Source organism: Glycine soja, chromosome 13, assembly GCF_004193775.1.
Source record: "Glycine soja cultivar W05 chromosome 13, ASM419377v2, whole genome shotgun sequence".
Lineage (NCBI taxonomy): Eukaryota > Viridiplantae > Streptophyta > Magnoliopsida > Fabales > Fabaceae > Glycine > Glycine soja.
Window position 1 is genome coordinate 26,817,617 of NC_041014.1, and position 14,187 is coordinate 26,831,803.

The 14,187-nt window shown below is 32.7% G+C and overlaps 1 protein-coding gene across 1 annotated transcript; it reads left to right on the top strand.

The window, feature by feature from the left end:
* The first annotated feature begins 10,944 nt into the window (after positions 1 to 10,944).
* Positions 10,945 to 14,187, top strand: LOC114380777 (28 kDa heat- and acid-stable phosphoprotein-like). Its single transcript, XM_028339826.1, has 8 exons — positions 10,945 to 11,200; positions 12,411 to 12,448; positions 12,646 to 12,726; positions 12,859 to 12,942; positions 13,040 to 13,074; positions 13,491 to 13,576; positions 13,781 to 13,846; positions 13,929 to 14,187. The coding sequence occupies exons 1-8, from the start codon at positions 11,134 to 11,136 to the stop codon at positions 13,961 to 13,963; spliced, it is 492 nt and encodes a 163-aa protein (XP_028195627.1). The 5' UTR covers positions 10,945 to 11,133; the 3' UTR covers positions 13,964 to 14,187.

Below are 14,187 nucleotides of genomic sequence, written 5' to 3' on the forward strand. Positions count from 1 at the left end.
GTCTTTTTCTTTTTACCCAATTTCCATTCTCTCTATCCTTTTCTACTTTAGACTAAAACTAAGACCACATTATTGCTGATCGTTGGTGGACATCACGATTAAGTTGTGGTCTTAATTTCTTGAATTGCTAACCATTATGTCCTTGGTCTTGGTTGTCTTAGAAGCTTTTTGGCATCTTTGATTGGTGGTACTCTTCTGTAGTGTAAACGTGGTTGATTTTTGGACTTTTATTCAGTTAAATTATATTTACACCAAAAGAATGTGTAAAAATTTCTTGGAATGGTGATATTTTGTGCTCTTGGAATTTTACGACGAAATTGAGATTAGTTATGAGATAAAATACGATGTCATAAGAGCTTACAAATATAAGGTTTGAAACCGAGACACAACAAACACTTAATTTTTAACGAGTCGTGTAGATGATCGTACAAGTTACAAGAGAGAGCTTATATTCCTCCTTTCCAATTTGTTACACTAAATCTTTTTTGGCAACTTCCTACATTATATTTGGCTTGTTCTCCTTTTCTTTGTCATTAGTTTGATATCTTAATTACAAAATTGCTATACTGTGCTTGAGAAACAAATTTTCTCGATGGAATGGGAAAAATGAGTAATGATTTTTTTAACACTATTATTTCTTTCTATATCTTTCTTCCTATCACATCATACCAAAGAAGCTATGTACAAGGTTGCAAGAGCCATAATGGACAACACCATACCAAAGAAGCAGTGTGCAAGGTAGCAAGAGCCGTAATGGTCAACGACAGTGAAGTGGGTCAAATGGTGAGAACCAATCATGCTAAATGGAGGGAGTTTTTGTTAGCAAGGGGCTGGAAAACTCTTATGTGGGCCATTTGAATCAGAAGTTGCAGAGTCTGCTGAAATCTTGATTCAGAAAGAATTTGAAGTTTTGGAAGTGGGTAGGTAAATAAAAAGCATTAAGTATTACGAGAGAATAAATATTGATGATAATTTTTTTGGGTGTATAAGATGAAATTGATAGTAGACCAAAATCAGATTCTGCTGCAGGAAAACTTATCCTGTGCTATATAAATGACACAATTTTTATATTTTCCTCCTGTGTCAAATATGGGATATTAGTGTATCCAAATAAAACAAGCAAGTGTAAAGCGTTGAAGCATAATTATGTTCCTGAACTTCTCTAAAACATATGAACAGACAAGAATAATGCAGATACAAGAGAGCCAATCACAAACAAAAAACGTATGAACAAATTAAAAAGGGCATATTGTTGACGGTTGCAACCTGTTTAGGACAAGATTTATGCTTTGGACCAAACAATCACTGGATATGGTTATTCAATTCAAATTAGTAATTTGATCCTTAGTGTGTCCTAGTCCCCAACATCAAAGTTTCTCTTTCCGTAATATCCAGAAGTGCCAACAAAGAACCTCAGCTTGAACTTGCATTGAATAAACCCACAAGAAAATATCACTTAATATGAACTGAAGAAGGAAACATTTCTGCAGTTAAACTAGATACATTGAATGCTACAAAAAAAACCTGCTTGAGAGTATCACCAATTTCCCAGTTATTTTCCACCAATTTGCACAAAATAAAAAGGCCAAAGCTCCCTCTGCTCATTGGACAAGTCATTTTTCATTGCCCTCTGGATTTTCTAGCCCAAAGCGACGTCTGAACTTAGCAATCTGTCCTAAACTCTCGGCCATTTGGCGCTTAGCTCGGAAGTGGTAAACTTTCCCAACAGGGTGTATCTTTGTCATCATCACATGCATCAACCTACCCGTTTGTGTAACGTAGGATATCCATTGCTTCTGTGGATGGACGCCCTTCTTCATCTCCTGCCAAATTGCAACCTCATCACCAACTCACACATTTCATCAAACACTTGGAAGGCAAGGCTAAGAAAATTGAAATTCATTCTAACATTTAAACCCAGAGGAAAGGAAAACAGACAAAACAAATTTCTGGGTTAGTATAAAAATAGTCTAAAAGTTAGCAAATTTCTTGGCAACCAGTTAAAATAAAATAAAATAAAATTCCCCCCTTTTCACGTAAAATTACAATGATACCAAAAAAACTGAGCTTTCAAATCAACTTAAAGAAAAAGTCTTGTGCACTTACTGGAGACAAAGAAACTCAATTCAATTCAATTCGTGAGCTTCGATGCTCGTTAGATTCAATTCACTGATACAGTTTGCAGAGTAGAAGAAAAGACGAGGTTTTAGGTTTAGGTTGAAGATCATGGTGCTGGGCCAATTTGGGCCAAATAAGCCCATTTGGATTAGCCCAAACAAACATATACTTGTAAGGCGCACCAGCAACCAAGGTGAAAGGGCTAAAATGCCCTGCACTTGTTCACTATAAAAAAAAATAGCAACTCGTTCGTACGAGTCACTCGTTCACGCTTCTTGTTCCACATTTTTTCATGCTTCTTCTTCCTCCATCCGTTCATGCTTCTTCTTGATGGTTCTTCTTCTTCTTCCTGGTTTGTGTTCTTCTTTTTGGTTTACTCTTCTTCTTCGTGGTTCGTCTTCTTTGTTGCTTCCATCCTTGTTCTTCGTTGCTTCATCTTCTTCCAAGTAAGTTATTCTTCGTTCCCTATTTTGCTTGATTAGTTGTTTTGGTTGTTGGTTGTTTGAAACATTGTATTGCTTCAATTATTGTTGTTATTGGTTGTTTGAATTGAAGCATTGGTGAAGAAAAAAATGACATTTTGTGAAGAAAAAAAAAGTCATACAGATCAACAATTCATATGACTCATACGGATAGATGATCCGTATGAGTTTTTTTTTTTTTTTTGAATTCTAAATATATTTTTGTGAATTATTTTAAAAAAAATAGTGCAATTTTTTTTTTTGCAATAGTTAGTGTAATTTTATATTTTTTTCTGATTTATTTGTTAAGTATTGATTTTTTATAAAAAAAAATAATTTAGCTACTACTAAGATTAAATTAGATTGTTCAAACTAAGATTAAATTGTTAGGACTAAGATCAGATTAGATTGGCAAAAAAATTAATTTAAAATATTCTAAAATTATATTTGTTTAACTTTTTAAAAAAATTGAAACAAATATTTAAAAGATATTAAATTTGTTACTTATCAAAAATATTGAAACCATAATTTAAAATAATTTAAATTTACTAGTTATAAAAAATATTGAAAATAAAATATTAAATAATTTAAATTTGTTATAAAAATATTGAAACAAATATTTTAATTGTATAATAAATTTGTTAGTTATAAAAAATTATTGAAACCAAAATTTAAAATATTTTAAAATTGTTAGTTAGTTTAAAAAAATTGATGAAATCAAAGTTTAAAATTTAAAATATATTAAGAATGTTAGTTTTAAAAAATGATTGAAACCAAATTTTAAAATATATTAAATTTTTCAGTTATAAAAAATTTTAAAACCAAAATTTAAAATTTAAAATATATTAAGATTGTCAGTTTTAAAAAATGATTGAAACCAAATTTTAAAATATATTAAATTTGTTAGTTATAAAAAATATTGAAACCAAAATTTAAAATATATTAAGATTGTTAGTTTTAAAACGTGATTGAAACCCAATTTTAAAATATATTAAATTTTTTAGTTATAAAAATATTGAAACCAAAATTTAAAATAATTTAATATTTTTAGTTTTAAAAAATATTGAAACAAATATTTAAAAGTGATAATAAGTTTGTTAGTTTTAAAAAACAATTGAAACAAAAATTTAAAATATGTTAAAATTGTTAGTTAGTTTTAAAAAATTGTTGAAACCAAAATTTAAAATATATTAAAATTGGTTGTTTTAAAAAATGATTTAAACGAAAATTTAAAAGATTTTAAATTTGTTAGTTTTAAAAAATATTCTGCAGATAATGGTTAGAACTAGAGGTCTCAGACAGGCTTTCGGCAAAATAATAGAAAAAACCCTTGGAGTAGAGAGGCTAGTGATGATGATAATGATGCCCCTAATGACGAAGGCTTACCACATTTGCCTGTAGGCAATGACAATAGGCGCGTGTTGTTGAGTGATCCTTCAACGACCGAAGAGGATTTAAATGAAGAGCAACAACAATCACCTATTGAAGAAGGTGTTACTGATGTTGAGGGTTTCTAGGCGGGCCACATGACACATCAGTTTTGAGAGATTTTGAAAATCACATTGTTTTGAGAGTTTGGAATGGAGAGGTATGTAAATTTTAAAAAACATAAAGCACCTAGCTTATAACTTTTTTTTTTGTTACATCATCAATATTATTGTTTGCATGAACGTACTGAGCTGAAACTATCTTTCCATGGAAGGAAGATGACTAAGTTCAGCAGGCCTGCTCCAGAGATTGAAGGCCTTGTGGCTGCTAGTGGACTAAGTCCTCTGATCGCATGTTCCCTAAATACAGGCGATCGAGAATTTTATGTCTGCTTTTGTGGAACGCTGACATAAGGAAACTAGTAGTTTCCATTTGCCCATAGGAGAGGTGACTATCACCTTGGATGATGTGGCGTCGTTGCTACATTTGCCTATCGTAGGGGCGTTCCATAGCTTCGAGCAACTTCATGTCGATGACACTGTCAATATGTTGGTGTAATTACTCGATGTAAATGCTGTAGAGGCACGAGTTGAGACAATTCAATGTCATGGCTCTTATGTCCGACTATCCTAGCTGCGAGACATGTATCAGATGAAAATCAAGGCATGTCATTGGATCGTAGCAGTACAAACGTATTTGTTGCATTTTCTTGGATGCACATTTTTTGCTAACAAGAGTGCCACACACGTGAACATGATATTCTTGGATGCACTGTGTGACTTGACACAGAGTGGGACGTACGCTTGGGGCACTACTACACTTGTTGCACAGCGAGGTAGCTTGTAGGATATATCACTTTGTAGCAGGTTAACTCACATGTTAATAAAACATTTTTTCATTGCCGTTGGTTATTATATGTTGTCGCTTATTTTAATGAATATGTTTGCAAAATATCTTTAGTGTTGGATCTACGAGCATTTTTTGTCTGTTGGTTTCGCCTTAGCTGTCGAGGATTATGATGGGCGGAGACCGCATGCATGCCGTTGGACCTTTGGCAAGGCACTACCAGTGTCGACGTATCGTAGGCGTCTGGACAGACTGACCCCTGATGTTGTGTGCTAGATTCCATATGGTGATCACCGTTCATTTAGAGAATTTAAGATCATCTCCTTGTTTTTCGGCCATCTTAGATGGGTCCCTTGATGGTCATTCACCGATCGGAGAGGGTTGTACAACAGTTTGGGTACATCCAGACCATTCTGCCACATCTTACTATGCCTTCGGCTTCTGTTGAAGAAATGGATGCTAGATGGATGCAGTTCAGTGACTATATTACTCTTGTAGGGAAAATTTGTGTAGTGCCTGACCAGTGTTCGTCAGATTACATGGAGTGGTTCTACATGATTTTGCATATGTTCCTAGAGTTCCACAACAATATGACACATTTGTTGAACTAGATGTGCCTTAACAATCGATGGCAGCAGCGGCACCTGATGAAGCAGACGTTGGTGTGCATCGTCCTCGACATGCAGTGGTAATATTATTTTTTTTTCGTATTTTGTGTTTGTTGTTTTGTTTTTTATTTTATTACTAACAATTTTTATGTTTATTTTGTTCACTTACTAGAATGATTATGTAGTAATTACTGATAAATTGGAGAGGCTACTGAATCTGAGTATCCTAACCGAAGAAACAAAAAGCATATATTGTTGCTGAAGAATGTCTGAGCATCGTAAGAAGCTACATTGGCCAACCAATTGTAGGTCACAGATCGAGGCGTAGGCGGCGTAGGCGGCGTATGGATGATCATTGAAGTTTTAATTTTTTGCCTTATATATGTTAATTTTATTTTTTGGATAATTTATTTATTTGGTACATTTATTTATTGACATTGAAATTTGGTTAATTTATAAATTTGGTGTGTTACTTACGAACACGATTTTAATTATTTTATACAAATTTTTGTTATCTGTTTATCGTTAATTAGCCGTTAATGTCTATTTGAGGAATAAATTAATTCATCCTTAACAAATTATGAATGTAGCATTGATGGACTCAAGGATTTAACATTCTTTCGAGATGTAGCATAGACGGACTCAAGGATGTGATCAAACAAGTTGCACCTCAAGGGATTCCCCCTTATGGTATTCATGAATTACAAACAGTAAGACGATTGTTTTTTTTTACAGCTAGGTCATTCTGAGTATTCCGAAAAAGTTATCAAATTTGAAATAATTGAGTTCAAAACTGACGATGAAATGTTGGAGGTCTTCGTACAGTCTAACTACTGGAAACAATTTGGCCTAATAGAAATTTTAGCTGTTTTTAGTAAATCGGTAACCAAAATGGAAGACGACATGTCTCGGTCGCAACATGTTTCAATGCAAAATTAGTATTATTTAATTGTAGTTTTTGATGCATTTTCTATTTGTTTCAACTCTCTTGTAAGTTAATGTAATGTTTAAATTGGTGTTCATTAGCTAATGAAACCTTATGTTTATTATTTTCAAAGTACTTATTTATAGAAGTGTCAACAAAAGTAGTGGAAATAACAAAGCATAGAGTAAGTTATCTTAACAAAGCAACACAATTAGTGGAAATAACATGCATAACGTAACGAAATGTCAACAAAATAATTATTTACAGAAACATCAGTGGAAATAACATATCATGAAAGAGAAACAACGATTACGTTGTATTGTGAAGCAATGACATATCCCATATCCGTAATATTCATCCACTTGTTTATGATAACCTACATGTAACAGACAATAAATAACTGTTACTTAAATGTTATTTTAAGAAAAAGTCACATAACAATAAACTTACACACCATAGATAATTCATCAACAAGTAGGGAACTCTTTAATTCCTCAAATATCTCTATGCTACCAAACTGATGGAAGCTTGCTTGTGGAGCTTCTATGGAGGTTGGATCTTTGAGCTTCAATGAGATCTTTTAATGGTGATTTTCCACCATGTAGATGCAGCGGAAGATAAAGGAGAAGAGGTAAGAGGCGGCGCCATCCACTAGGAAATAAGTCATGGAAGAAGGAGCTTCACCACCAAGATGAGCCTTGGATAGAGCCTTCTTTAGTAACTCTAGCCCAAGCCTCTTGGAGTCTTCTATCCAATACCCTTGGGGGGTAGGATTGCATCACAAACAGGCTGATATACTCTTCTGACCAGCTTGCGAGTTCTTTATGTAGATGGTTGCGCACCAATGACCATAATTTTTGACCCATACCCAATAAGGCAACTATTGCATGATAACTTCAGTTACCATCCGCTTTGACATCACTAATGTTTTCAATAGAATCCTAGATGCACGGATGAAATTGATCCAACATTGGAATATTCCGTCTCTGTATTGGTTGCTCAGATGATGATGCACTATGTTTCATTGAAGAATTACTATTTTACACAGAGTGCAACGCATCAACATACTCCCAATAAGACGAATCATGTTTTGTTGACTTTTATTGTTTGGTCAGTGGTTTTTTTGGAGCACCTTTGGTCTTCACCTTTTCTAGAGGAGGACACATAGAGTTTAGATCAGGATAAGAAATTTTTCAAAGCTTTGTCTTCAAATGTACTTTGCCACAAACATCGAGCGGCTCAAATCATTTCGATATGGTTTTCTTCTCCTCAGTTATGGTCACCTTAGCCTCACATAACCCTTGATATGAAAAACTGAGTCTACGCCAAAAAATGTGGATTGTCTCTAGTGGTATGAAGCCAACAACATATTTAGACAACTCACATGCACATGGAAGATCGTTGGTAGTTCTCATGACACATCCATAACGTGAAGGGTTTTTGCATGCATAAGGTACACTCTCATACTCAACAACAATTTCATTTAAAGCGTACCTTGATACCATACCAAGTAGTTTTTTGTACAAGGTAACTTTAAACACATGCCCAACCATGTGTGTACTTGTCTCAAAAGATGCTTTAATTTGAGTGTGTTAAAGTGTCATCATGTTGTTCATTGCTTCCCAAACACTACATATGTCACCAAGGCTGTTTTGTAGAGGTCTTTTTAATAACCAATGAGTACTCTCAACCCTACAAATGAAATATACAACAACATATAAACAACCACAACATTTTCAATTAAGTCAACACTTAAACAAATCAACACAAACAAAAAACAATATTCATACATGTTAGTAGTTGTGTTTCCTAGATGCATCACTTTGTTAGTCCATGCTTTAACAAATTTTTCTTTGTGCGGAATCACCCATGTTTGACACACATAGTCGACAAACATAGGCCACAGAGAGCAAGTCATTTCAAAGTTTTTAAGATACTCATCAAAATAACTCTTACATGGACAATCAACCAAACTCCCACAAGCCTCATTCACATAATCCGACGCATTTTTTTGACCAACCATGGTTTTGCACTTTTCCTTCACATTCTTGTCAATGTGAAATCATCACAACAAGTTCGTAGCATTCAGGAATACAGTTTTCACTGCATTCATCAAAGGCATATCTCTGTGAGTAACAATAACCCGAGGGAATGCATCAACTTTCATGAGAAGACCCTGAAACCGTTGTAGAGCCCAAACAACATTATTAAGACGTTCTCCTTCCAAGTAAGCAAAAGAAGTTGAGAATGCCATTCTTGTTGGTGTAACACCAACAATATCAAGTAACGATAGTTTGTATTTATTTGTTTTGTAGGTACTGTTAATCAAAAAAACCAAATTACAAGAATTGGTTAATTTGATTGCATCAGGATGACTCCAGAACAAGTCATGTACAACATTTTCATCCTTCATCCTATGCCAGTGAATATATTGATCTCGGTCAAGCAACATTATGAGCTATTACATTTCAGTGTTACTCTTTCTTATGGAAGAACGGTAAGCATTTTTGACATTGTAAATTTGTTTGATTGTTGTATAACTGTTGACATTGTGCTCCTTCAACATTAAAAGAATATTTCTTGGCTTCACCATGGACTTCATCATATCAGAAACAACAATCTTCTCATATTTAGTCAGTCGACCTGCATATGGATGCCCAACAAATGACTTTGCCATTTTATGATTGTGAGTCCCACAAATTAACTTCACCATCCATCATTCTCCTCCCAAAACTGGCTTCGTACACAACTTAAACAGGCATCCACATTTTCTACTGCTAGTACATGTTCTAACCAAATCATTCTTTTTAAGCTCATACTCACCACTCATTTTGTAAACTATTAACAGAAATGAGGTCTTTCCTCTAACACCAATATTTGTGTCTGACCTCATTATCACTGCAACAAATTCTATTTCATGAGCCACTAGTCAAGCCTAATGTAAAACTTTATCACGGGTAGCAAACAACTATAACACAATTCAAAGAAGGTTTAAGACCAATGAACATTTATGTAATATAATTAATGTACCAACAACAAATTAGACAAATACCTCAGAAGTATTAAAGGCATTAGAGCAATCAATGTGTTCTATTTTTACGCTAGCATCTTTCTCATTTTCAACATTCATATCAACTTCTTCATACATGATAGTATTATACTTTCGCTGTTCTTCGTCCATCTAAATAAAGCATTTAACAAATTCAATAATAAACAAAAAATGACTTAAAAAAATGATAGAATCATCTCATTTGTTATCGACACAATATAGCTTTATACAAAAAATTTAATTTTTTTTATTGTACATCATATAGCTATAGAATACATTTTCACCACACATCTTTATTAAGATATTCAACTATAACAAATAAAAAATAATATTATAATTAAACAAATGACTAATAAATATCATATGAATTATTGTAATAAACATTTAAATACAACATTTAGTTAAGTATCAAATTTGTTTAATTATCAAATTTTGTAAATATTTTAAATGTATAAAAAAATTCTAAATAAATTACAATTTAAAAAAAATTCTAAATAAATTATAATTTAAAAAAATTGTAAATAAATTATTTTTTAAAAATTTCAAAACTTGGCAATCCACAATCTAATTACTAAATTAATTATTTAGCAATCTAATGTTAGTTTTAGCAATTTTTAAAAGTTTATATATATTATAATTTTTTTTCCAATCTAATTACTAAATTAATTTTTTTATTGTTTTTATAGCACTATAAAATAATATCACCAAATCAATATTTATAAAATTACACTACAATTTTTTTTTAAAAAAAATTAGAAAAATATATTTAGAATTAAAAAAAAAGGTTATACGAATTAACAATCTGTATGTTTTGGAAAAAAAATTACTCACCCCTTCTTCTCCGACGACAAAAAATCTCAGAGTTTTACCGTATATTCGTAAACAACGCATGTACACCACCGAATACAAGAAACACTCGAAAAAGAAAGCTAACAAAACCAAGTTACCTAAGGGAGTATAGTTTTACGAAAAAAATAAGCACCGCATAAATGAAAAACATAAAAAAACTGTTAGGTGTCCCAACAAGAATGTTGGATAGAGTTGCCTACGTGTAATTAGGTGAACTCCTAAGTTTCTTAAGAAAGAAGATAAATGATCAAATTTATCACCTTGAAATATGACAATAAATTAATTTTAAAAAATAAAAATTTAATTTTTTTTGTAAATATGAAAAAAATATAAAAAATTAGTTCTATAAATAATTTAAGATAAAATAATTTAATTTTAATCAAATTAATTATTGAATATTATAATTTATGATAAAATATTTTCACATATTTAACTATAGGATTTATTTATTATATTTTTTGTACATTTATAATTAAATATGTATTTTTCATATTCCAAGAATCAATTTATTGTCACATCCATGAATTTGACTGTTAAAAAAAGTTTAGGCACCCTAAAAATAAGACAAAGAGGACAAAAAAATAAAAAGTCAATAATCTAAACAAGGTGCCCTTTAAAATTTATATATAAATAATAAATAATTTTTTTATCTCCCGAATTTGTGTGGAGTTTAACTAGGGTTTTTGGAATTTCGAATAAAGGGAAAAGAGGGTGCAAGGTGCATCTTCTTTTTGTTGTTCTCTCAAACTTTAATAATCTCATAAATTAGCAGAACGAAGAGGAACAAAAACAAGAAGAAGAATTGGATTCGAAAATCGTAGCGTAGCGTTGGTGCGATTGAACGATACGATGGGAAGAGGAAAATTCAAGAGCAAGCCCACTGGTCGCCGCCAGTTCTCCACCCCGGAAGATATGCGTCAGTCCCCTTTTCTCATTTCTCGCTAAAGTTTGCGTCTTTGCCCTTTGAATTTCGATTGCTGTTTATATTCTTTGTGGGCTTGTTTCTTATCACCTGAATCCAATAATTTTTGTTGTTGCAAAAATAGTGGTTTTGAGCTTAATAGGGGGGGGGGGGGTATTTTGTTATTGTTTTTGTGTTTAGTTGAAGCTGTCGATGTGTGATTGGAATTTGTTGGGATTGTTAGATCTGGCTTGAGAACTCTCTGAATATCTATCTGTTCTTGTTTGAATTGAATTTGAATCACTTTTCATTTATGTTGATTAACTGTCGAGTTTTGTGCCTTTTTGTTTGGTTTTTCTTTTTTCTGAAGCTAGTGAGCTACAGTTGCGAAATAGACATGAGTCAGGACCTTAGATGAATGGGAAAGATTGTATATTTTTTTTTAATGGTGGAGAGAAAAAAGTACTAATTGCTCCTTTAATTTGCTGATATTGTCTTTTTGCTGTTTTTGGTTTTGGTGAGTTTCTATTTGGGCCAACCCTTATTATGAACTATAACTCGTGAATATGTCGGTTGTGTGGTGTCTGTGGGTTTCGTGAATATGAGGAAAGAGAAGAGAACATGAACAGTATGTTTTGTGGGTACAAATTATTTTTCTTTCAAGAATTGTTAACAACTTTACATTTTGAAAATGGATATTTGGGAGAAAAGGCTTGGATTGTGGATGTGGGACTGATTCATCAGACAGACACTTAAAGGCGGGCTATTTTAAAAAGTTTTAGAGGATCTGACAATTTTTACACTTGTTAGTAGGTGTGACGAAGGACACATGCAGAAGAAATTGACATCTTTATTTTTTCAACCCTTTGATTGCTTCTAAAATAATACCTTAGTTCAATGCCAGATGCATTTCCTTTCCAGTACCTTTTGGTCTGAGGTAGTAGCATACATATAGGGAAATTAAATGCTTGTTATTTGTCATGATTTCCACTCACCTTAGGTCTGGTCCAGTTTGTTAATACTTTGTGGAGGGATTACTAATTGTTAAGTTATAAGCCAACTCCTTTATGTTGATACTTAGCTGAAGTAAAGGTTCTTGTTTATGCCAATACCCTTTTGACCCCCTTCCCCTCCTAAGAAAAGAAACAGAAAAAATGATATTTTGTAATGGTGAAAAGGAAAAAAATGCCTCTGAAAACTTAAATGTTGCTTTTGATTACTGCAGTTGCTGGAACCTCTAACCGTCCTCGAACTTTTAGACAGGTTTTATTCTGCATCCTTTCCCCCTCTTCATTTTGCACCTCTCTCTCAATGCAAACCCATGTGATCACTTAACATACAGAATGGTTTTGTTTATATAAAGTATCTATGGCAACAATTCATTTTTATGTGCACATGATATTAATTAATTTGTTCTCCATTTTCTTTATGTCTTTTCAATTATCTTCTCAACTTATTAGAAAGAAGCTGAGCATGAAGAGGAAGAACCCGAGGAAGTATCTGGAGATGAATCTGGAGAAGAATCTGAAGAAGAAACTTCTGTTAGTATCTTGCAGTAATTACTAATATAGATGGATTTCATTTTTTTGCTTTTAAGAAAGGATTTGTTTCTTTCTATGGTCTGACCCTGTCAATATGAAATTTGTTGTCTTGTCACTATATAATGTGTGCAGAAGAAAAAAGGAACACAAGGGGTTATTGAGATTGAAAATCCCAACTTAGTAAAGCCAAAGACCTTGAAAGCTAGAGATGTTGATGTGAGTTCAACTTTACTGTTGTGGTCCTTACTCCCTACAGTTACATAGACATCGTTATAGAGGTTGGCAGAATAATGCTATTTTCTTGTGGATGCAGGTTGGAAAAACAACAGAACTTTCAAGGCGTGAAAGGTTTGCTACTTTTCATTTGCTTGTTGTTTAAATGGGGGCAAGGTTGTCAAAATTGAGATCCCACCTAGCATTAGAAAAATGAAGGAAGGGGGAATGTGTAAATCGTAGGATTGTAACACTAACATGGATTTAAAAAAACACAAAATAATGTTTAAACTTGTATATGTATATGTGCATATAGAATAACATAGATAAGTAACCAACCTATAAACCACAACCTACATTAAATTAAAATTAAATTGAAAATGCATAAGGTCAAACACATCTAATAAGTTATTGTTAAAAGGGGATCAGATTAGCAGAACATTCTATTATGTCTAACTGTTTCAGTTTGAGTTCTATATTAGGGGAATGTTGAAAGTGAAACTTCTGAAACATGTTTTTTAATATATTTTAATTTCCATGCCTGTGTGCAGGGAGGAGATAGAGAAACAGAGAGCCCATGAGCGCTATATGAGGCTGCAAGAGCAAGGAAAAACAGAACAAGCAAAGAAGGATTTAGGTACCACTAGCTCTTGAAAATTGAAATATTTTCTCTAATTGCGTGCTTTTGCCTTTTCTGTATACATCATTTTCTTTTTTCTGCATTGATTGATTGATATGGTAATTGGTAAGTACTAAGCTGGCTGAGTTCTGCAGGGAGAATTGATGTTTAAGAAGGCTATTATTGTTTTCCAATGATTAATGTTAAGTTTGTGTCTTGCAGAACGTTTAGCTCTTATACGTCAGCAAAGGGAAGATGCTGCTAAAAAGCGAGAAGAAGAGAAAGCTGGTTAGCTATAAAAACTGTTTGTTTGTTCTTTACTCTATTTCAATATCCAAAAGCTTGAAACTAATAAGTAAATTCGTTTCAGCGAAAGAGCAGAAGAAGGCTGAAGCGCGCAAGTGAATTTCCTGGAAAATGTCATGTTGCCAAATTTACTCCATATTAGTAGGAGGATATGTACTCTTACTACACTTCAACATTATGTCCATTTAGCTTTATATTATGGTATTGCTATACCAAGCTGGTAACATGTAATGCAATTATTTTCATATTCTGTGGTTTAAAATCGTGATTATATATAAACGTTTTTAAAAATTACACATTAGGATATGCTCCTTTTTCTGAAA